The sequence below is a fragment of the Nelumbo nucifera genome, chromosome 4 (genome assembly GCF_055504915.1).
Source record: "Nelumbo nucifera cultivar China Antique chromosome 4, China Antique-T2T, whole genome shotgun sequence".
Lineage (NCBI taxonomy): Eukaryota > Viridiplantae > Streptophyta > Magnoliopsida > Proteales > Nelumbonaceae > Nelumbo > Nelumbo nucifera.
The window spans coordinates 23,352,512-23,377,710 of record NC_142652.1 but is presented as its reverse complement, the minus strand read 5'-3'; the positions used below and the strand labels follow the sequence as shown (position 1 = coordinate 23,377,710).

Genomic DNA, 25,199 nt, shown 5'->3' with positions numbered 1-25,199 from the left:
CCCGAGTGGCGGGTGGCCACTTAATAAACCAGGAAGCAGTAAACCACACAGAACATGTGATTCTGAATTTCTTTATTCTTCAGTAATATATAATCAAATTTAAATAGTTATCCTGATATTCACAACATTGCAAATCGTCAATCGGCCTAATTTATGTTGATGAAATGAAATTGATAAATCGGCCAAATCGTCAATCGTCAGAATAAGAGTTGGATAGAAATAAATTAGCTCAGCGACCTTGAGTCAGTCCTTGCTAACTGGAAGAAATAATACACCTTAGACCAACAAATCTACAGTCTCATGGTCATCATCACTATATGGGATTCTGCCTCCCTACAAAAATCCCAAAAAAAACTGAGGGATATGTTTGAGAAACTATCATCCAAACTTCAACTATAAATAGCAAAACAAAAAGAAAAAAACCCTGTCCAGATGCGCCAACCAAACCCACCAAATAAATAGTACATGCCTTCGGAGTTGATTCCCCAAAAAATAATAAAATGTTAGCTGTTCTCAAGCTTCTTTCCTCGTTATCCTGTCAATTCGTATGGAAATAGTTAGAAACACCCTTACGACTTTGAAACAATCTCTAAAGAATTTTATAAGGTACCAAGTCGTGAGGCCAAGAACTTATCCTAGCATCCAGTACATTCTCATAAGGTCATACTATCACATCTATCTTATCTACTCTTTTAAAATGTGGCCACATTTATGCAGCTCAACAGCAGTGGGACTGATGCTTCCATGCTTTATGGAACAACAGGACCATAGGGAATAATATCAGTGACTTTTGTAGTAAATCTTTAGGTGGGGAACCATTTATCCTCATTAGAAGGAAATGATGAAGACATGTTTGATATCCAGGTCTGCCATTTCAACATAAACAGATTTTACCAACTTAATAAGCTAACGACCAGAAGCTACTCATTGTTCACTTATCTGAACCAACTCTGAACAAGATAGAGCACACTATTTCTCACCTGAAGCAGTAGATTCCCAGAGCAGTGGTGATTTCATGGATGACAGAAGTGGCAAAGTGCAAATATAGTACCACTGGTTTCAGAGGAAAGAAACACATGAGACACAAACTATAAGAATAAAGTAATTGGGAGACATGGAAATTGAAAACCAGAAAGATAAGCATGCCCTTGGGGACTTAGAAATGTCAAAGGATAGAAATGGAGTCAACAATTCTGCAGAGCTTCATGCTTGGTTTCAATTTAGTCAGTTTATGCCCAATTTGCACACACACTAAAATATGAGAATAGGGAGTCCAAAATAAATATTTAAAAATATTCTTTACAGAGATACAAATTGTAACATGAGAAAAGCTATGCAATATAGAATGATTTAGGAGCTAGGTGGATGATTTTCAACCGAAGGATTTGGTTATTGCTCTGAATGAAAGATTGGTAATAATGCATGGTATTATGAACCACAAAAAAATAAGCAATTCATTTACCTGTGAAGCCACAGTAACCAATAAGAACCAAGCTCTCATCAACTAATGGAACTCTGTCACAAAAGGAACACAGAAGGTGCTAAGTTGAAAAGGTGCTGTTAAAATCAATCTTTTGAAAGCTGGACCAAATTGGACAGTTGAACTTGGATTGGGAAGTGAACCCCAAATTGGTTCAATGATTTTGGTAGTAAACTGAAAAAAAAAACCCGACTCCTTCCACCTTCCCAATCCAATGTTTGGTCCAGTTTCAAAACAATGGTTAAAATAGATGGAGTATATTGCCTATTTATTAAACTTCACATGGAACAGAATTGTCACATACCCATCATTGAGCCTAGCTGTAAGCGCATTTGCAATGGCAAATGGAAGATATAACAATGACTGTTCAAAATAACATAGAATTTAGTATTCTAACTGTCTGCCACAAATATATCCTATATTTCTAAAATTTGAATATATATATATATATATATATATATATACGGGAAAACTAATTTCAAGTTAATGATGTACGACATACCATGCACATTCCCGTTTTTAAGCCCTTGGGCTCATCACACAAGTGAGCCAAAATCATCCTTCCCTGTCAACATGTATTTTCTATCTCAGACCATCTAATCAAAGGGAAGAATGCAATCACCACAATCACATGAAAACAACATTAATAAATGTGTGAGAAAGCAAATAAGGAAAGATGTGAAGGCTGTAAAGTGTGAAATTAAAGGGCATCCCCCCTTCCCCAAGTCCATGCTTTAAATTTTACAATATTTGGGAAGTTCTAGCCTTCTAGGGAGTTTCTATATAGGTCAAACTTTGTACATTTCTCTAGTTCTTATAGTCAATACTTGGGCCATCATAGCACTGTCTTTGATTTATTTGATTAATGTAAGAATGTTGGAAATCAAACAGTGTACTAGCATTAAGGGAAGCTATTTCTTTTTTTGAAAAAAATAGAGAATATTAGGGGAAGCATAGGAACATTTTGACTGTTTTTGATAACTTTAATAAAGGCTGTGAATAAAAGGAAGCTAGATTTTTGGCTTCCAATACAAGCACCCTATTTAGTTGGTTTCAAAGGCCAGCCAACTGTAGCAGACTCCCAAGAAAAGGAAATACATGAGTAGCAACTAATGCACGGTACTGTCTCAAGAAGTAGGTTTTCTCCATTGCCATGTACGTCCACCATGACTGTTTTTTCTTTTATTTCATTGTTTGTATCACCTTTGGTTTTTAATTGAACTTGGGCCATGTCAGGAACTTAAAATCACAACCCACATCTCTGTATCACTTGATGCTGCTTATAGTCATTCTATAAATTGATCCCAAATTTTCATAAACCACTCAATTTATGCTGCTTATTGGCATTTCCCGCATTTCACAAATCAAGCGGAAAATTACCCAAAGCAAGAAACCGAATTGATCCTGCCTTGTTTGAATTGGTTGTGCCTGCCTGCCTAGTTAGAGAGTAGACCAATAAATAGACATTTATGCAAAGAAATTTTTCAAAGCTATGGGTGTCCTGAATCTTGATAGCCCCTACTGTGCAACATCTGCCATGGAAACCCTCCCAAGATTCACCACCTCATTTCAGTGTGGAATTAGAGAAACAGAAAAACATTTAGAAATCCTTCAAACTCAACCCAAAAAAGATATGTGCATGGTGCATTCATGAAATCCTTACCACAAGGAACCCAAATGCAAGTCCAGTTCCCAATATAACTAAATGAGGGTAGTTTCCCATAATATCTGATGGAGATAAATAATCCCTGAAACAAGATCATATTTTTCATGAATAGAGATAGCCTTTTGAAGGAAAGCATATAGAAAAGCATGCAGCACAGGTTAAAAAATATTAGAATCATACCATACTAGAACTCCTCCTAGCAGAACAGCGAAAGGGTAAAGCTGGAAAAAATAGATGCATTTATTAGGCAACCTGTAAAAGCAATAGGAATATATTCCAGATAAACAGTATTACCATTGCTAATGCCAGTAACATGCTTCCTTTCCTTGCTTGAACTACCTTATAGACATTGTATACACTGCACAAAGGCATAACAAACAATGAGAGAAGTGTCCAACCCCCCCCCCCCCCCCCAAAAAAAAAGGAAGAAAAAGAAGATAAAGTGCCCAACAATCTTTACCAAATGAACAAACTATAACCCAATCTTGTAAATGTTAAGTATTTATAGCAGCTAAAGTTCAGAATCAACATTATGCACATTTTCAAAGAATGGCTATTCCAATTTGTGTAGCATTTCACACAGAATATGAAGGTGCAATCGATCCATAAATGACATGTATCATAACTCATGCTTGTACAAATTTCTTTTTCTGTCAAAATAGGTGTCCCAGTGGGATTCAGAAGATCAGGTACCACAAACATGGGTATGCCAGGTATCACATGATATATAGTAAACTCACACAATACCAGGGGTAGGAAGAATTGAAGAGCACATAAAACAAAAGCATACAACCTTTTGGAAAATTAAAAAGCCACTTACTTGAATATGACTGTTGGAATAACACCAAAAGTTATCATTAGAAACAACACAACTTTGTATGTTGGAATTGCTGACATTTAAGACAAGGTAAAAAACAGTCAAATTTCTAAATAAAAATGGCATCACGAATAGAGCATTAAAAGATTCACAAATTGGGCAGGAAAAAAAAAAGAATTAAAGAATAACTAGGAAATACAAAGGAAAAGACAAGATATGAAAAACAAATACTCGTAGCTTGGGAAATCTGGATGGAAAAGATTATCAAGCATCTTAAGGTGTGGGAGATTAGTAGTATATGAGCCTCCAAGAAAAGATTAGAACCAACTGTCTGGTTCAATTTTACAAAGCTTATGTTGATAACTTAATAATGCCTTTTATTGAGAAGAACAAAAATTCCAATAACTGGCACGCGGCATCAATGAGAGGTTCTAAATTTTAAGCAAAGTTAGAATATCTCTTACATTGGGCATCAACTTGACCAACTTAAGAGGATTCCAAAATCCAACCAAGGCTTGTACACTATTATACTATATTTAGTAACCCCTGTACTTTGGGGACAATCACAGTTAGCACCCTGTATTATTGTTCATGACATTTTTTTTCTTCTGATCAGCATGTTATGATACTTGATTACCTGTACTTTTATATAATGTTGAACCCCTGACAGTGCTAATGGTGAGTGGGCAATTACCACATTGCCCACAGATTGTTGATGCTTTTTATACGAGGATGAAGAAATTAGGTGCAATAGGGGAGAATATGAGGATGGAGAAAGTAGGATTTGGTGGTGGGAGTGATGGCAGAAGCAATGGTTGAAGTGGAGGTGGATGTGGATGGAGGGGCTGTGGTAGGGAAGGTGCTGATGAAAATGGTGATGAAGAGGGCCAAGGGTGAAGTGCGAAATTAAACATGTGGTAGTGAGTGGACACTAGTGGAGGCGGAGGACATGAGGGTGGTGGTACTGGTTTTGGGGAGAGTGGTCGCAAGGAAGGTGGTTGTGATACCCAATGTTTCTTAATGCCAAAGTACATTTATTTTACCATGTCAAAACATTAGCACATAACTTAGGTGGTCTAGATACATTGACTCATTACTGACACCAAGGTTCAAAGTATCAACAAAGTCTGATACGCTGGATAGGACATCAGACTCCTCAACAACACGCTTTTTTTTGTTTTTTTTTTCCAAACATGATCAGGGGGTCAGTATAAGGCCTGCTACCCTTGAAACTCCCTATATTTCACATATTGGTGGGTCACCAATACATTGCAAAATTTTGATCCTTAATTGACACCATAATGAAGAACCAGATCATTGCTTCAAATTGGCATATCAGATAGATGACTTTGATTGATTGATATCTTGGAACATCACTTGAATGGGCAGGATAGATTTTCTGCTCTAGGAGACCACTTTGATGGGACAGATTAGTTGACATCTCAGTACATCAATTTGATGGCTGAGATTATCATAGATCTTAGGAGGCTATTTTGATGGCCCAGATCTCAGGTTTTATTTGGTTCATCACTTTACATGGCCTGGACTTTCGAAAAATTTCAGTGCACTACTTGAATGGCTACAATATTTGAAATCTTTTACAGTTTTACTTGGATGACTAAGTTTAATTCCTTGTTATTGGGAAACAACTTTGATAGACTAGAGTTTTGGGTCAAACCGATACATCATTTGGATGTCACAAAAAGGTTGAATTACTTGGATGGTTGAGTGTTGAGACTAATCCACCAATCTTAAATGACCGCTTTGATGGCCTAGATCTTTGGATTGATTTGTACAATGTATTGAATCTATTGATAAAAAAAAATGATTTGTACAATGCTTAAATAGCAAGAATCTTTTAGAAATTTTGACATATTGCTTAAAGGACAAAGACTATTGGACTGATTTTTCCAGGAATTTCTCTTTTTTCCCCTTTGTCCCACCTATTTCCCTTCAAAGTGATTTGTCTCTTTGTTGTTTACTTAAAACCAACAGTTCTCATTCTTTCTAATCTCTTGCTCATTCTTCGGTGGATAGCAAGCTGTCTACTTGGTATTCCATCCCTATTCTATATTTCCCCAAAGCCCTTCCTTCACCCCCACAAAGCCCACCATCACATCTGAAATTTGTAAGACCTACCCTGTAGAGGTGTTCAAACAAGATCATCAGTCAACATCAACACTCAAGGTTGATTAACAATAAAAGAAAGGTAGGGTCAAATTTAAAGTAGGTAACATAAACAAGATCATCGGAACAGAGCACATTAGATGCAAATCACCAAAGCAAGTTTTGCTAAAAGGAAACCTAAAGAAAAATCACTTATAAAAAATTAAAAAAAAAAAAACTAAAGCAAATATATGGAACCACACTCTATCCATCTATTGATTTGTACCTTCAGATCTATATATGGAGAAACAATTCCATGAAAAAGATATTCCAAGGCAATTTTCTGTAATTTATTAAATGTTAGATGGAGTCAATTTTACCATAAACAAATGGTATCCAACTCAGAAATGGCATAGACTTCCCAAAGTTGTCTACCCACCACCCAGCACCTGAAAAAGAAGTGAAGGAAAAAACCATCACATCACACAATTACTAAAACACAAAAAGTTTGAAAGCACATTAGAGTAAACTGTGACTGAAATGATGTTTGACCACATAAAATTAGGTATGTATGTTTACTTCATGTCCAAAGCTAGGGGAGTACCAACAAAAGCTGTAAAAAAGTGACACATGTAGATCAGCATTAGACCTTCTGTAGGTCCATTTACTGCAGGAAGAATGAGTGTATTGGTGAAAAAGCTGGACCAAAAACAAATACATTAGTAACTTCTAGAGAACCCACTATAACATTACTGGCATTGAGAATTTGTTTAAAAGGAACTTAATGAAGACAAAATGCAAAATCAGTGAATCATTGATAAAATGCCTGCTAATATTACTCCATGTAGATATACTTAATCAGCACTACACATAGCTCAGTAGTATCATTATCCATGTGATAATTGCCTCCATAACTTTATTAGTCCCGAAAAGAAGCATCTCAGCCATAACCAATGAAGATTCTTGCTATTTAAACATCTAACATCTAAAAGAAAAAAGGTACCAATAAGCAAATTTTGTTGACCACAATAGCTTGTCCATCCCCCCCCCCCCAAAAAAATAAAAAAAAAAGAAAAAGAAAAAGAAACGAAAAATGGACAAACACAGCCACATAACATATTAAAGATAAAACAAAACAAAAAAATAGCTCACTGACAAGAAAAGATGCCTTGACTCAGCATGGGAATTCACTGCAGGAGTGATGTTTATATATATATATATATATATATATCACACACACACACACAGAGAAACAGGCATCAGAAAAATTATATTCATTTTGTTATAAATGGAACTCAAGTAAATAGTGACTAAAACAATGCCCATAAATCAACAAACTTTCTTGGGTAAAATTATATTTCTAGAAAGAAAAGGAAAAAGGGGGATTTTCAGGGAAAGGAAAGCAAAAAAAATGAAAAAAAAAAGGAATTGGAAAAGCATTGTATTCCATGGCCTTGGCAGGGCTGATTTCAATTTCAATGGAAGCAAATATCAGACAGGATTCTCCAAAAAGAAAAATCTACATCCCTTGTTGAATGATAAAAGCATGGTTGGGAAAAAAAACTCGAGTGGTGTCTTCCAAATTTATCCTACCTGAACAGAGACAACCTTCAAGGAAAATAATAAAGTTATAGGAGATTTAAAATCTAGTGAATACAGAAGAGAGCCTGAAGAAATTAATAAGCATGCACTCCTTTAATGGTCAAACATCTAGAACTCCATTGAGCGTTGAATTGGAGAGAAACTTACATAGCTACATTTCCCAAGCCCCCAAAAGAATTGAAAAGATCATGTAGGCAACAATCTATCAAATGTATCTCAGGCCAATTGTAAGCATATAAGAGAAGTGCTAATAAAAAGGGATTGCATTCAAAGGTATACAAGATCATCATTGTATGCCAGTGATTGGTAGTTTCATTTAAGTTTCCCTTTCTACAAGCACAAATCAGGAAACCTTTCTGAGGATTTTCCATTGTGGCAGCCCAGGACCCTTTCAAAATGTAACAACTACTCAACCCAGGTCCACCCAAGTAGCACTCCTTTCCACTTCTTTGACAAACTCGTGAATAACTCATCCCCCTAAAATGCAATGACTAAACTGTCCTAGGCAATATTGTCAGAAACAAAAAAAAGGGAATGTGCATGAATAACTGGAGAACTAAGTTCCCCACTAGTGATAAGGTGCTATAGATTCTCTACCCACAAAAATAATTTTTAAAAAAGGAAAAGAACATAAATATGAATATTGAGGTAGTACGCTTAGCATAACTTACTGTTCCCATGTTGCACAATAAAATGGGACAGCTGCAAGAACCCAGAACCAGAAACTGCTCCTTCCACACATGGAGGTGCTCCCAAAAGCCATGGTTTCAAACTGATAAAGCAGAATGCAAGTCCTTAAGGAAACCCAACTGTGACAGCCATAAAATGACAACCAAAGGCAATAATACATACTGCACATGCAAGCGCATCACATCCTGCAATTGGTTATTGAAGATTAACATTTCAGCAAAGTAAAAGCATTAGAATAGAAAACAAATGAAAAAAAAAAGAGTAAGGAAAGCTACCGTGGTCAAAAAGCTCTCCCAATGGACTGGAAGAATTTGTACGTCTTGCTTGCTTTCCATCAACAGCATCAAATGTCTGGCATGCAAGTTATAAAAAAATAAGTAGAGTGATTGATCAAAAAATTAAGTAGAGTGATTGATCAAAAAATTAAGTAAAGTGATAAATATAGAAAATGAAGTAACAGAAAGAAGACAATTTATCCTTGGCAATCGTAGGAAAATATCATGAAATACGAAATGAGATAAAATTCACAAAAACTGCTTCAATCTCAATTTTTCAGGATAACATTAAAAAACAAAAGGTTCAATCCCAGTTCATCATGACAAAAACATGAATTTTGTTTCACCTATCCCCAGGTTATACAGGAAAAGAGGTTTTTTGTCATTAATAAGAAATAAAATATTGGAGAAGAGCCACAAAAAGATATACAGTTTGAAGGCTTGAGCCCTAATAAAAGGTGATAAGATCACCATGTCTGAAAAGTGGGAGGGAGAATGACCAAATGAGTAAAATAAAATAAGATTAAACTAAACTCTAATAGGAATAAAGTATGTCAAATGTACTAAGATTGGAAGAAATTCTTGAATCTCCTTAATAATACTTTAAAAAGTAAAACGGGGAAAAAATTCAAAGATAGAATGTGTATGATTATAGGCAACAGTAAAGCGTCTAGCCACTTAACCATCTAAGACAATGGTTAGTCTTTGAACAGAAGAGTAACCAAGTGAAGTGATCAATGGTGTAGTGGAGGCTCTAAGACACTGGTTATCAGTCTCTCCTCTTTTTTCTTTTTGATAAATGAGTAAAATTTTATTAATCCAGCAAATACAAGTTACAGGCAACACAGGGAAAGGCACGAGATGCAACCTTACCTGTAAGATTGGTCAGAGAATTATAAGTTCAAATAAAATTACAAGGTAGCCCAAAATAAAGAAGCCCGAGAAACCCTTTGTTTTGTAAGTGAGTCAACCATTGAGTTTGTTGATCTCCCTACCCACTGAACTCTAATTGTCATATTCCTTTTTAGTCATTTAACCTCTTTAAGGAGATCTCTATAGCTCCAGACCACAGAATCCGGATCCTGCAACCAACCCACAATCACCTGGGAGTTCCCTTCAATAAGCAAATGCTCTATTTCTAGCTGGTTTGTGTACTCTCCTCTTTTTTAGCTGTTTACTTTTTGGGGAAATCTGAATCCTATGTAAAAAATGCAGTTCTAATAGAATTACTTTTCACTTGTCAAAAAAAGTACAGAATCTCATTATACAGTTTCACCTTTCGATTATACTTAATACAATTTACCGTCCTCTTCTCAAAAAAAAAAAAAAAAAAAAGCCAACTAACCATCTAGAGTAACTTCTTAGGTTTATGTACCAATCAACAAGCATATAAAATAGAAAAATTGCTTACTAAATAACAATGAATTTCATATGAAAACGTGGTAAGTTATCATTTCCAAAAGAAAATAGCATTTTAAATCTATTAATTTCAAATTTTCAAACACAAAATTGCAATATAACATGTAATAGAGCAATTGCATGTCAAAAAACTATTAGTAACTAAAGAATGCTATAATTTTTAGAAATCAAAAATCTAGATAGAGATTAAGAGAAGAGAAAAAAATTAAGGGTCCATTTGGTTTGCAGTCGGAATTGGAATAGTCTACTCCCAATAGCCTGTTTGGTTCAGACGGGAATCGGAATCAGAAATGGTATCAGCTGAAATGGGATCTCATTCCCACGGGAGGGGGAGTAGGGATGGCAACGGGATGGGTTCGAGGAGGGTTTTGTAAATTCTAGGCCCTACCTGCCTGTATAAACCTCCCAACCTGTACCCACCCCAAAACCCGTAGCTGGATGAATTTTGAGAATCCAAACCCCCACACATGAAAAAGAACCCCCCCCCCCCGAACCCTACCCTCCCTGCATTCAAGGGTAGGGCAAGTTGGGTTTAGAACCCACATCTAATTTCCTGTTATTTCTTTTTTTTGATGAATAATAATAAGTTTATTGATCCAAAAGCAACTTTAGAGTGAGTTCATACATCATCCCAACAAGAGGCACGAGCTGTTGCCCCTCCTTGAGTCTTACAAGTAAACTAGGAAAGAAAAACAATAATCACAACTGAGCCCAAAATAATTCTTCCCTATTTACCCCTTGCTTAGCTAACACATCTGACAAAGTATTTGCTGATCTCCCCACCCACTGTACAGTGACCAACATATTCCTTGTCAACCAACTAAATTTCTTCATTTCATTCTTGTATCGCCACATAGCCTCTTCAGAATTTTTTAACCAACCCACCACCACTTTGGAATCCCCCTCAATTATTAGGTGTTGTACCCCCAACTGGTTTGCAAATTGCACCCTTTGTACAGCAGCTAAGAGTTTTGCCCTGATGGAGTTACCAATTCCCAAGGGACCTGAGTAGAGCAACAAAATCTCTCCCTTCTCATTTCTCAAAGCACCCCCCACTCCGGATAATCCTGGATTACCCATGCTGCTTCCATCAAAGTTCAACTTTATTGAGCCTTCGGGTGGAGGAGACCAGCTTGTAATTGATTTGTCCTTTAAAGATGAGCACCTTGCTTAGCAATAAATAAGTAAAATAGCATGAACAAACAGCAAATTTTCCAATTATTTGATTAATACATGTAAAAAATACAGAATCTATCGATTATCCTTCACACAAAATTCAAAATATTATTAAATTTAACACCTAATACATAAAGTTCATATGCTTTCCAACAACATGTGGGCCAGGGAGGGTTGGGTTTAGCCTAATACTGTACCCTATGTGTTGTAGAATCCCAAAACCCATCCCCACCTCAAAATCTGTCCTTCAAGCAAAAAAACCTGCCCCAACCCCCCAGGTAGGGTAGAAATTGTCATCCCTAGGAAGGGGAGCGAATGGCCATTCCTTCAAAATGGGGAATGCCATTCCACTAGAAATGAGAATGGGATTCCAATTCTGACCAACCAAACATCTGATTCCGATTCCAGACCCCTATTCCTGCAAACCAAACATGCCCTAAGATGTAAAGCCCCTATATTGTTTAATATGAGTAAAGTAATTTCAATAAAAATGAAAGATCAAGAGGGGCTCTCCTCCATTTCCTTTTTTTCCCTTCTTCCTCCCTCCTCAAAACACTATCTTTTGTATTTTAATCTTAAAACCCTAAAATGAAAAAAATAAGTGATAGGTATAGTATATGGTAAGACATTAACATGCATATTAAAAAGATTTACCCCATATTAAAATTATAATAAGGCACCACCTTGTTATTTTTGTTGCCCTGTTGCCTAGCCAATACCTTTCTGAAATAACTAATGGCATTCAGGATAATGCATATTACTAAGATTTATCCCATAATAAAATTACAACAAGGCACCTGCCTTGTTATTTTTGTTGCCTTGTTGCCTAGCCAATACCTTTCTAAAATAACTAAAGACATTCTGGACAAGCACCTGCACAAGGGCACCTTTTCCCCTAGGCAGGTGCCTAGGTGATGCCATGACAACTAAGTATGTATGATTATTTTTTGTCACTTTGGTTCCATATACCCCTTTGCCAGAGCACATTCACTTCATTGCTATACTTTTAGTTTTTTATTCAATGTATACAAGGCTTACTTACGCATGGTTAAGGGGTTAAAAAAACTTCAGAAAACATGTAGCGGATAAAAATGATGGTAAATGGTTAATGACAATTCTCAACTACGAGGCCTACCCTCCCAACTTGAGGCATGAAAAAAGAATTTCATACCTCACCACAATAAGATCTAAGCCATATATTTCATACCAAAAAATATATTTCACATGCTTAACCTTGTTGCTTGACTTGCTTCAATGATTTTCTTTTCATAAAAAAGGCATTGCTTAGAACATCTATAAGTAAAACAAAATGTTACGATAAAGCATATTATCAGTGCATGTGCAAGTAAAAGCAACAAAATACAAATGTAGAAGAGATGCATAACTGCCATTTCTCTAGAAAATTTTCAACCTACCTGATATAAAAAGAGAAGAAGTCCATGTGCAAAATGAACCCATCTTGGGGGAGCTGAATCTAAATGAGGTGAATACATCTGCAATTTGGAAGAGATTAAAGGAATTTACAGATAGAGATAACAATTCACTAAAAGCAAACAAATTTTACAAGCTGCCTGCTTTAAAATAGTGATAAAGTAATGATTGAGTGAAACTAGTTAAATAGACAGATTCCTTGTAGTCGGTATGGCTTCTGTGAGTTTTTCTTGACACTAATTTCCATAACACAATTTCTGTTAGATGTTCATCCAATAAGGTAATTTTTGAAGTTCCCATTATCAGAAAAAAAAATCCAAGAAAAGATCGTGCATTTTTGTGATAAAAATTGTATTGTTGTTCTGACATGATTATATTTAAACATGTAATCCTCTATCAAAGCCATCTTTGCAGTTGATGTTATTTATACTGTTCTATAATGTGACTCCCTTTCTTGCCCACATTTGATGGAGTAATTGTTGAGAATATACTCACTTCATGATAGGGTGCACACAGATAAGAAATACAACTGGAAATTCCAGGCAGTATTTTCACTTCCTGATAGAAGCTTAGGCTCTGGGTTCCAGAATTCATCTGTTTTCCAATGTCCCAATGTTGGTAAAATTTGTAGTTTATGACTTAGCCAGGACACAGAAAGGGATTAGCCAGGTTGCAGTTCAGTTGGGGTTCCCATGTAGGGACATAGGTATTTGATAGCTAGCTACCTATTGATGTACTAAGTTGTTTGTTTTCGTTTCTTTGCTGTAAATCTTAGATTGAGAGTGAAATGAACGTACTTCTCTTGTATCTTCTTCTCATCTATGAAAAGCACCTCTCCTTGCCAATAAAAAAAAAAAAGTTAAAGTATTTAACTGCTTATAATGTCATGATACCTAAACATGCTTTACATACTAATTTTGACACAAACACCTAACATAATAAATGATTTAACCGTTTTTAGATGTTACTCAACTTATCCTACTAATTAGCATACTTGTTTGGTCAGAAAATATATAAATGGTACACTCCATGAAATTTTACTATTAGAACTTTGTAGACATTAGATGAACATTTGAATTTGATAGCATACCAAATACAGAAAGGGTAAGTAATGCAGAAGACCAAAAATTTGGAGCATTATACCAGCATAATGGATTTGAATACCTGAATCCTATCCCCAATCTGGTACCCAGCATAATGGGTTTGAACACTTGGCCTTTTGTCACTAAGAAAACCAAACTAAAGTATATCACAATGTTTCTGCAAGTTGGTTAACATTGTTTCTCCTATTGAGCTCCACATAATACAAGCTACTTGAATCTTTCCAACAAGAAAAACAATAACAAGTTCTCATAAACTACCAACTAGCCCAATGCAACAGCATAGAACACTACCACAGATCAAGAATTAGAACACAACCATAAACCAAAGAAGTACAAATAAGAGAAGCTCCCACTTACGTAGCCAAGAAATGCAGATATAACCAAGAACATGAAACCCATAAGTGTTATCTGGGAAACAGAAACGAAACCTATTAGTAAATAAGAAAGAAGAAAAGCTAATATTACCAAGAAATACTAGTAAACATGACAGACAAGATGACTATAAAAGATTGCCTTACCATATTTGGTCTGGAGAAGCACCCAAAATTGAAAACATAGAAAAGAAAATTATAATTAGCACCTTCAGTGTAAAGTTACTAAACTTGGACTGACATAGAACATAGTAAAGGTATGTGATGAAAAATACACCCAATTAGGAAATGCTAGACATACTGATACGAAGATTCAAAGAAACAGACATCATTTACTGATAATTATCAATCAATCATCAAATACTAAACATCTAAAAATGCTAAGTCAATGCTGCTGTCATGCCTTAAGCATGAAGGTCCACTACCATTTAGTCCATGGGGCTGCAAATAAGAGAACGCATGCAGTTGGTTTAATATTCAACAACATCCAAGATCTTGAAAATGCACGTTGAGTAATCATACACTCATACAGTAAAGTGGTTCAACTGTCCCTCTCAAAAACAGCAACCACTATCTCCCCCTTCTCAAAATTCCAACCAACTGGCTGAACTTTTCAAAAGATAAGCAACCCTAATAGACTTTCTAGTCTGAATGTTCTGCAATCCCATCAGATAAATAATAAAAAAATAAAAAATAATTAAACTTATCAAAAAAAAATCCCATCAAATAATTAATTTTAATTTTTTATCAATAACTCACAACTTTCATTAGATTAAGGAGAAAAAGATACAGGGTTACAGGTTTAGGGGAGATAAGCTCTCTTAACTTTCCCACCCAAAGACAAAAAACAAAGAGAAAAAATTACAAGATAGCCCAGAACAAAGAGTCCCTAGTTACCCCTTGTTTAGCTAACTCATCGGCAAAGGAGTTAGCACTAGGGGTGCTCATAAAAAAGAAAGGAGATAGAAGGACGACCAACAGGATTGGTCAAAGCATTGTCAAGAAACAGAGACTAGGGCCTAGGGGTGCTCATAATAAAACTGAAAAACTGAACCAAAAATTCTGGTTAACCGAACCGATCGGTGTGTGTGTGTGTGTATACTGATCAATAATATATATACATACATATATACTATTTATAATATATTATAAATATAAAAAACCTAATAACTGGAACTGGTCAACTGGTAGCTTCGGTTCGGTTCCAGTTTGGGGATTTTCAACAACTGGTAGTACTGGTTCAGCTTTATAAAATAGCCCAGGGTTCGGTTAACTGAACCATGAGCACCCCCAGACAAGACCAACACTATATTAGATAAAATCAAGGACACACATGAGCCCCCTCTATACCAGAATATCTTTCCTTTTTGACCATTAACAAACCCCCAAAAAAAAACTTGTACTAGATAAATAAAAATGTATAAAGGATACCGCAGAAGCCCACCCTACATCAGAATTTAACAGCTCTGCCATCTAATTAATCAATCTTAAAACCCAAGAGAAAGAAACATCTATTCATGTTTGATGATGATAAGAACCAGATTTATTCTATAAAACTGGACATCCTCTACCAATGTTTTTCTACATTCTTCTTCTCAATTTTAATATAATCCTAATGTCACCTTTAATTCATCCAACTTAAGCTGCTTAACAAACACCACCTTCCTCAAATGGTTGTGAAAGACCACTGGAATAAGGTGAAACTGGTTCCAAATGGAATAACCACCAAAATGCCATAAAGTAGCTTTCAGATATGACCATGCCATAAGGCGCCAATTCCTCAAAATAGTGTTTGTCAGTTCTATGCATAAACTTTGATTCTGCTGGTAACTTTATCTATACATGATTTCTATTTAAAAATCATCATATATCCTTCTTTCCATAAACATAAACAATGTCAAGTTTGTTCTTCTCACACAATCCTTCTAAAAATTCTTTGTTATTGAGTCCATTTATAATCTAAAACCTGCCCAACCTTACATTGGTTTCTTTTCTCACTTTCCTTGAAAAGAGGAATGGAGACTTATAATACTCCTAGGTAACCCCAGGAAGAACTCTGGATAAGGTTTGCAAAATTTAAAGTGCATTTCCAATCCTGTGAAGACCCAAAATATCACCGACGTGTAAAGATAGGATCAGTTTACATGGTAAACAGGTTAGTCAAACACTCTGAAGCGGAATATCCGTACATCCACCATCCGTATATCCAAGTTCCCATAGCGTTATCTCTTAACCAACTCACTACTACTTTAGAATCTCCCTCCACCATGATGTTTCTATAATTTAAACTCCTTCCCAGCTTCAGACCTTGTAACACCGCCAATAGTTCAGCCCTTATAGAGTTTCCATTCCTAATGGGCCCCAAATAAAGGGCCATTATTTTTTTATTTCTTTTTGAAGGGCTACACAACGGGGGGGGTAGCCCATCCCCCAACCCAGGTGCAGGTGGGATTCAATCCCAAGGTGTGCACACTTTGTATCTCACCATAGATGAACAAGCAATAATTTGCCAATTTCTTGCAACATTGTCATGGGATACCGAGACAAAGATGTTCAGCACATTTACCCAATGTGTCACTCTAGCCATATTGCCATATTAGTTCCAACTTCCAATTAGGACCTCTTTAGCTAGACCTTTATCCTCAAAGGTACTCCTGTTCCAGTCTTCCCACACTTCTACACCACTGCTGCTCTCAGACACTTCCAAAGAGCTCTACCCAGATATCCGTATATATTATTTTGCATATTTAAAAGTGTTAATGCTGTAGAGTGCATCTAGAAGTGTCCATGCATCACCTGTAAGTGTCATGTGTCTGACATCTACATGCTAGGGATGTATAGGTATCTAGGTATCATGGTTTGTGCTACTCATACATATTATTTATCACGTTAATTTACTATTTAAAACTTCCTTGTCAAAATCCAATGGATTATCTGTTTAGACTATCAAATACCGTCATTAACTTAATAAAGACCATGTGAAGGCCTTTCCACTTCTTTTCAAACTTATTCACAAGTAACAAGCATAGCCTTAATAATTGATTAACCTAACACAAATCCAGATTCAGCTTCAATATATTTATTCCATATTTTTTTATCAATGGATATTCCATATTTTAACCCTTGCTCAATTTGTCTCTTCCCTAATGTTCCATGATGTTAGTCAGAAATGTCTCATTCCATACAACTTGTGCAACATTGTAGATCTAATTTATTCTTGTACTTAGGTACTACAATATTTTCCCTACATTCATCGATCATTTCTGCCTTACAAAATGGTTTAACAACTCAATCAAATATACAAATGCCTCCAGACATTTCAGACCTCTATAAGGTTACAATCCAATCATAAATCCTATCTACGTTCATATTTCGAAGAACAAACTTAAATACCCATTCCTGCAAAAGTACATGTAACCTTTCATCTTCATGAAGTTGATTCCTTGTCCACTTAAGCATCCAGCATGATCCTAATCTAATAATTTTCTTAAAAGGCATTATTCAAATTTCCTTTCTTTTCTCATCTTCCAACAAAATCTTCTGATCATCACTCTTAATGCATGTAATTTGGTCTTCATCATGATATTTTTCATACCTCCATATGATTGATATGACAGCATAAGTTGCACCACTGCAAATCCTAGTGGAACCAAACTTTGGAAATCTATTAAGAATATCTAGGTTCATGATTGATGTCAACAAGGAGATAGAGATAAAACATACCACATACCACAGAAGGTAACTTCTATAGCAAGTTGATGCATACTCAAAAAACCAAAACAATGGAAAGAAAGGGCTAGCAAGATACACTGCTATCGAGTCCCTAACATCTAATTGTTGTTTTAGTGCATAATTTTGCTTAGTATTTGAACATCAACTATATGCTCCAATCTTAAACCATCTTCTTATCAACATATACACAGAGGTTGAGTCAAGATCATATAAATACCTTGTATTTGTTCAAAAGATCAATATGTAACTACATGGAGAATACAAATATGTGACCTAATCACTGTTGTGGTTGGACTTGCAATGTGAACATTCTGAGGAAATCCCATTGTTCAATGTTTACATAACAAACAATATTAAAGTTCAGCTTCCAGTGGATAAGTTAATGTAGGTTCTTACTTCCAGTGCTGTAAGTGTTAAGTCAAGTAAAGGAGGCAGTAAGAAAACAATATCTAAGTTGTATGAAGTCATTAAATTCAGCTTGCCACTCTGCCCTACAGCTAATGAGAATAACACAATCAAAAGATAGGAAAGCACTTACGGCATCCAAAGAGGAAAGAGATTAACACAGCGAGTCCAGAAAGGCTGCAATACATATTTTGCGACATATGAATGATCCACCCCACTGTATTTATACTTGTGCAGAGTAGCAATTCCATGTTGCCCAATGTACCCCATTTCCTCTTAACGTTGAGATGCTCTTCACGATACACCAAAGTCTATTATTACCTGTTTAAAACTGAAAAAAAAATTAGAAATAGAAGATTCATACTCAAAAATCAAAATTAATTTTCTGCGCTAAAATTAGCAAAACAAAAGAACAAAAAAGTTATGCTGAAAACGGGAAGTGAAGCCATTCTACGATTTCAGCGGAAAAGGGGAACCACATGACTCGGTATTAAACAAAACTGAAAAAAGTAATTTTTTATCAATAAAACAAAAAAAGTAAAAGACTTCAAATAGATTGTAAAACAGATTATCTCTGCTCTATCACTAATTAGTAACTACAAAGATTTGTTACTGAATACTGTATAAACGTCAATAAAAAATGAAAAGAAAAACAAAAAACTGGAGTTACAACCAATCGAAGATCAAACAGCAGCTACTAAAACTAAAACGAGATCTAAAAACTAACAAGCGTGATTACAATTGTAAATGAAGAAACGCAGGAAGTATAGATCTGAAGAAAGAATAGAATAAGAAAATAAAATTAATAGAAAGAGAGATATGTTTTTTGCACCTTTGAGTTGCAGAGATCGCGAGAGAGCGAGGGGAAAGAGGGTGACCGAGAGATTAGTTATCCTCGCTTTTGTAGGGAACAGCGGAAAAGGGAAAATTTTTCGAGACCTCCCGCCCTACTGGAAAATAATGATAAAAAAAATAATTAATTTTTAGAGTAAATTACAAAGAACCCCTACACTATGAGAATAATGACAAATACACCCTGTTATTTTCGACAAATAACCCCTTAACTTTAAACTTTTACGTTGCCACAAAAGACTCCGTCCATTAAATATCTATCACTTAATTTTAGAAAAGATTTTCAATTGATTGTTCAAAGCTTTTTTAAATCCCAAATTTTCCATTTTATTAATTGTTTGAAGGATTTTATAATTTCAGTTATATTTTAATAACCCGATTTCTAAAATCATTGATTCTCATATGGTTAAAATAGTTGAGGTGGCAATATGCATACATAGCTTCTTTTTGGGTAACAACAATAAACTCTGCAATGGTGTAAAAGATGTGATTTTTTTTTGTTTATACTGTGAGATTTGTCTCTATCTGACAACAATATACCAAACCAAGGTTTTCAAAACCTACCCAGAGAACGAATTGGTTAGGTTCTGGTTCTCAAGTCGAACGGAAGGTCCGACCATTCAAACCAAATGAGTAGCCTGTTCTAACAAAAAAAAAAACTATTAAAAACGTTGAACAGCTCAAACGATTCAACCGCCTGGATCAATAGTTTACTGACCAAATTAATGTTTTTTTGGCAAAAATCTGATTTAAAAAAAAAAACGAAACTAATCACCTGACTGATTCCCGATTTTTCCGATCTAACCGTCCAATCTTGCCCGATTTTGAAAACCATGTACCAAATAGTTGTTCATCGGTGAGATAGTGGTAATAACTTCTAGTGAAGAGTGATGTAAGAGTCTTGTCAAATGGCTCTTGGGTAGTATATTTGTACAAATTAGGGTTTAATAATGAAAAAATCATGAGCAAAGAATAATAGGCAAAAGGAGGAATGATTTTGCCTATTTTCATCAATTTAAAAATTTCATTCCATGCCTCTTGATTTAAGAAGATGCTAACTTAACGGTTATAGGGATTTTTTTTTACAATGTAAAAGTTCAGGAGGGCCATTGTCAAGAAACTAAAATAGGGGGTATTTATCAGTCTGACCACATGGTACAAGGGGCTTTTTATAATTTACCCTAAACCTTTTCATCGTCAGGAAAACAAGAAATAATTCAGATTGTTTGGCAAAATGGCAAGGGTGGTTTTCAGAGGGGGGGAAGCAAGTTTAGAAATGATTTGCCTTTACGAGAAGGTAGACACGTGGACACATAAAAAGACAAGTCCATTTTTACTTTACAGTGCGTCTTTCACAGTTTTCCGTTCTCCCAAGTCCCACCCGGCAAAATTTCCAAGAGCCACAGTCTGAAAAGATTGTATTCATGTTTGTTTTGTAATGCGTCATTTCACGGCCCTCGTGGCAAGTTGAAAAAATTCGTACAGGAGTACTTGCGTTCTAAGAAGACAAAGGTACACTCGTCGACCGTCGTGTGTTGAGTTCTAAGAAGTGGGGTGTGGAGTGGAGCACTGGCGCCGAAGACATCTATCAAAGTTCCAATTTGCCACGTCATCATTCCATCTGGCCTTTCTTTTTTATTGAGAGCAATGTTGCAAGAAGCACACGTTCCCTATTTTTACTGCTTTGTTTCAAACGAAGTTTATGAAGAAAAAAAGCATCTAATCTTCGCGAATAATACAATGGTTGGATGATTGATGCTAAAAGAATCATCATCTACTGACTACTGCTGATATTCTGCATTAATAAAGCTTGATAGTGTTCCTTTCGGCAGGGCATCTCAATCTTTTTGTTGACGTCTTTTTCGCTACCACGCCGCGTGGTACGAAGCTTTTCTTTTTCGCTACCACGTAGTACAAAGCTTTTCTGACTTGAGTTGTCCACCCTTAATTAAATTTTATTCCAGGCATGATGGCTTATAAATAACAATGGCACGACACCTGTCAATTCTATGCAGAAGAACTCCACTGTGTGAACGGGAGCCAATTCTCTCCCAATTTCTCATAGGCAAATGCTAGTATAGTAGTATATGTGAAAATTTATGATGATAATGAACCCCCCCCCCCCTTGATATGCCTTCCCCATTATAACATGGGTCCCATCGGGCCCATGAAATTTGTAGCACGATTCGGTCATTCTTATCTGGCGTTCACGTGGCTCCTGGAAGATACCTGAGAAGAAGAAAAATTTCCGGAGGAAGTTATCCGGCGGGAACACTCCGATGATTAAATTAGTACTTGGTAGGAGAAGCAAGGAGGAAGATGAAGATTAGGAGTGGAGATAGCGCGTACCGTAGATGAATCCCCCTCCCACCTTGATGCTAAACTCCTTATAGCAAAAATCTGTTACCCCTCCCCATCGGCCTCTGATAGGGCGGGTATAACCGTCACTGCCAACCTGCCGCAGCCGTTATTTGCAGGGCTGAGGTGGCACGCGCGGGGCCGTCACCGCTGGGTACGTGTCTGTCAGGTGTAGGACACCTTCTAAAGGTGGCAGGCACGACGCTGCCTGACAAGGGACACGGTTGCTGTCACCAGATTTGTCTGGTACGGCGATCGGGTAGGAGATCTTCCTGCCTTCCCTCATGCGGCTCGCCGAGCTGCCACAAACTAGGGTGCTTCAGGGCAGATGGGCCCCTGCCTCGAAGCACCGAGGTGCTCCTCCCCAGGTGGGTAAAAGCTTGGCATCCCTTAGAGGAGAGCCCGGGCTCTCCAAGCTAGGCGGGGGATTGGCTCACTGAGGTATTAGCCCTCGGCGAGTTGACTGTCTTTGACTTGGCGTTTCCTCCGTGCCGAGTCGGGATCGTGCTACTAGGCTGGACTGTTCACCAAGCCAGGTCATGCGCACGTGTCCTAGGTTCATGGGATTGAGCCAAATCGTCCTCCATCAATTGCCCCCCACTCCCCGTGCTGGGGACGAGGGGCCCCAATGCGGGGAGTTCATGGTTCGCCGGGCGGATTTGGTTCGGTTACTCATACTGCCGTGCTAGGCGGTTCAATGGCTGGACCGGCCGGGCATTTGGTTTTTTACGGAAAAAAAAACCCACGTCTCGTGCAACTCACGCGCGGACTTCAGGCACTTTATGATGCGCAGATGCCAAAAAACGCGCTAAATTGAATTTGTGTCGGGAGCCCCGCAGCCGGTTTCTTTGAGGTCCGTTGGATTGATCCAATCCTGACCGTTGGTCACCGGGCCCCGCGTCTATAAATAGTGGGGTTCTGGCATTCTTTTCGGTGCTAAGTAGCTTTCGCTTTGAGCTCACGTCTGAAGTCTCTAGCTCGGGTCTTTTCAACTCGTTTTCGCCTATTTCAGGTGAGTCTCTGAGTCTTTCCTTTCCTTTTCTTTCTTCTTTTCTTAGCCCGTCCTCCTTATGTCTAGCGAGAGTAGCTTCTCGGATGAGCCTGGGGTGGGCACTTCGGGTCATGGTGACCCTTCCCCAGCCCGACCTGCCCGCGAAGCACGGGCAGTTTCGGGTAAGTTGGCGTCCACCTCCCATCAAGGTCGGGTGCCGGACCAGTTCGGTCCCTCTACTCTGACACCGGAGAGGCTTCAAGACCTCATCCAGCAGTTCAACCTTCCTTCTGAGTACAACTACAGCCTTCCCACCGGTAATTTCCCCTGGGAGCACGGTCCGGATGAGGTCGTGATTTTCAGGGAACAACTCGTCGGTAGGCTTCATCTCCCTCTTCACCCCCTTATCCCCGAGGTGTTAAGGCGTTTCAACATCACGCTGGATCAGCTTCACCCCAACGCCATTCAGAATTTAGTGGGGACCATTTCCCTCTGCCATGAAAAGCGGTTTTCTTTGGACGCAGACATACTCTGCTCCATACTGCTGATAAAAAAGAGCGCCTCTAGCGCTCCCCCTGAGCACGGGCAGGTTTACTACTTATCTCCTCACCCAGGCTTTAAGCTACTGCATAAGTTCCCAAGCAAGGTCCCGGCTTGGAAGCGGGGCTAATTTGTGGTCCGGGCCAGCACAAGATGGCCCTTCCTTACCAACTGGAGGGTGGCTACCCAGGCGACCAGCATCGCCCTCAACCAGCAGACGTGGGAGGCCTTCCACTCGTCGGCTCAGGCTGAGCTCGATCATCGGGAATACATCACCAAAGAGAAGCTCGCTCAGGCCGATTTGAGCTCGGGTAGGTCTATTTCTGTCTTTTGGCGCTTTGTTTTTATCTGCTTGTCGTTTTTGGATTTACTGACACCAACTTTGTTGGAGGCCCCATGGACGAAGAAGAGAGAATCACGGCTACCCGACTCCTTAACCAAATGAAGAGGAGGAAGAAGCGGACCGCCAAGAAGGTCGCCAAAAAGGCTCGTGTGGAGTCACCGAGGGCTCCCTCCCCCAAACCCGATCATTCCCGGGCTCCTGCCCCCGAGACCGGGCTCAACAGTGCCCCTCCGGTGATAGATCTGGAGGGTGACCTTCCACCCCAAAGACCTGAGGCTGCGAGGGGGTTGGAGAACGAGCCAGTCGGGGTTACTACTGAAGGTCCGAGCTCAGCTGGGGCGGTCGCTGAGGCTACAGAGGGGTCGGTTCAGCATACTGCAGACGCGGCGGCGTCCAGCTCGGGGACCGAAGAGGAAGAGTCCATCTTGGATCCCGAGGTCAGCCTCGACCGAAGCAAGAGGGGCGTCGTCAATGCAGAAGTCATGAGCTGGGCCGAACTCTCCCCAGGTCAGCTCGGAGGTCGCACGGCAACCAACATCTTGCTGGTAAGTTCGTTTTTTGTGAGCAAACACTTTATCTCACTTCGCTGCTTTCTCCCCCTTTTTTTTTGGCTGACTAGTTTCCTTCTGTTAGGCGAACACTGCCGTGCACGCCTTAACTTTCCAATCTGATAAACACCTGAGGCGCGCTTTGGCTGTTGAGGAGTCATCCCGTGTGGCCCATGCCGAGCTGAAGGCAACACAGGACAAGGTCCATCAATTGGAGAGTGCTGCCGCCGCCCAAAAAGGTCTAAACGACACCTTGGCACTAGAGAGGGAGGAGCTGGCCCGGGAACGAGACAGACTGAAGGCAGAGGTGAACGGGCTCCGAGTTGGTCAGGAAGCCCTAAAGCTCGAGGTGGAAAGCCTCAAAATGGCCCAGAAGGATTCGCAGCTCGAGATGCAGGCTCTCAAGGGAACCAAGGAGGCCCTAGAGCATGAGGTGGAATCTCTCAAGTTCGATATCGAGGAGAAGACGAAAATCTTCCACGATGCTCTAGAATAGACCAAGGTTCAGTCCATCCTCGACTACGTCAAGTCCTCGAGGTTCGACAATGTAACGTCAAAGGCCTACTGTAGGGGGTTCAAGCTTGGCCGATGGTGGATAAGGCATACCTACCCCGATCTGGATATAAGTGCCTTCGCTTCTTTCAGCATCACAGATGACATGGCACGCCAGGCCGCGAATGACCCAGACTTTGAAGACGATGGTGGCAACGGGGAGGCTGACGCCACCGATCTGACTGATTCATCTGAGGAAACCCCTGAAGAGACCCCGAGTAAGGCCGATGAGCCTCCCAAGTAGTTAGGCGCTCCTTGTATTATGGTCATGAGAACTCGATTTCCCTCTCTTTTGTATTGAATGTATTTATGTAGTGTAATGGAGCCTATATAATGAAGAACATTTTTCGCCAAATACTTGCGCAATTTTCTTTTACTTGCCGAAGTGGTTGTCTTACTCTGAATTGTTAAGCTACTAGACTAATTACCCGGAGTATGGGTTCCTCAACCATCATGGTCCCGAACTGTATTCCGACACTTAGTAGGGGTAGCTTTGTGTACATCAAGGTGAGTGACATAGTAGGGTACATGCCCGACCTGTCTGCACCCGGGTTAAGTTGGCATTGGTTGTCTCTTACGGGTTTAACTTGTTGCATGCCAGGGCGGGCTATCCGTCACAGGGTTCCTAGCCGAAGTGCCTGTGCCTTAGGTATTGCAAGCATTTAGCCAATGCCGATGAGACAACTAGATATTGTACGCTGTCGAGGTCTTTTCATTATCTCGGCATTCTAGCCCTTAGGCT

At 38.5% G+C, this 25,199-nt stretch overlaps 1 protein-coding gene across 6 annotated transcripts; it reads right to left on the bottom strand.

The window, feature by feature from the left end:
* Positions 1 to 193: 193 nt before the first annotated feature.
* LOC104597807 (choline/ethanolaminephosphotransferase 1-like) lies at positions 194 to 19,225 on the bottom strand. 6 transcript variants are annotated; one of them, XR_735251.3, is made up of 20 exons: positions 19,106 to 19,225; positions 18,407 to 18,594; positions 14,284 to 14,293; positions 14,123 to 14,173; positions 12,647 to 12,724; positions 8,637 to 8,712; positions 8,524 to 8,546; positions 8,343 to 8,443; positions 6,674 to 6,768; positions 6,450 to 6,518; positions 3,967 to 4,036; positions 3,441 to 3,504; positions 3,327 to 3,367; positions 3,144 to 3,228; positions 1,983 to 2,045; positions 1,785 to 1,843; positions 1,463 to 1,515; positions 981 to 1,053; positions 452 to 535; positions 194 to 333 (listed from the first exon to the last, which is right to left on the bottom strand). XR_735251.3 is itself a non-coding variant. In XM_010259530.3 (19 exons), the coding sequence occupies exons 2-19, from the start codon at positions 18,541 to 18,543 to the stop codon at positions 514 to 516; spliced, it is 1,170 nt and encodes a 389-aa protein (XP_010257832.1). In that variant the 5' UTR covers positions 18,544 to 18,594; positions 19,106 to 19,225; the 3' UTR covers positions 194 to 513. The 6 variants fall into 6 exon arrangements, 5 of the variants coding, with proteins under 5 accessions (XP_010257832.1, XP_010257833.1, XP_088759008.1 ...); XM_010259530.3 differs by having other exon boundaries at positions 194 to 535; XM_010259531.3 differs by having other exon boundaries at positions 194 to 535; positions 18,407 to 18,604; positions 19,106 to 19,213.
* Between the last annotated feature and the right edge of the window lie 5,974 nt (positions 19,226 to 25,199).

What these genes read in the sequence shown, in the direction of transcription:
- LOC104597807 (XM_010259530.3), bottom strand. Translation starts at nt 18,543, where the DNA reads ATGGGGTACATTGGGCAACATGGAATTGCTACTCTGCACAAGTATAAA. An exon ending in TTCTTCTCTTTTTATATCAG is followed by an intron (nt 8,713 to 12,646) that starts GTAGGTTGAAAA and finishes CTTGCATGCCAG; the next exon opens with ACATTTGATGCTGTTGATGG. An exon ending in ATTCCAACAGTCATATTCAA is followed by an intron (nt 3,505 to 3,966) that starts GTAAGTGGCTTT and finishes GCCTTTGTGCAG; the next exon opens with TGTATACAATGTCTATAAGG.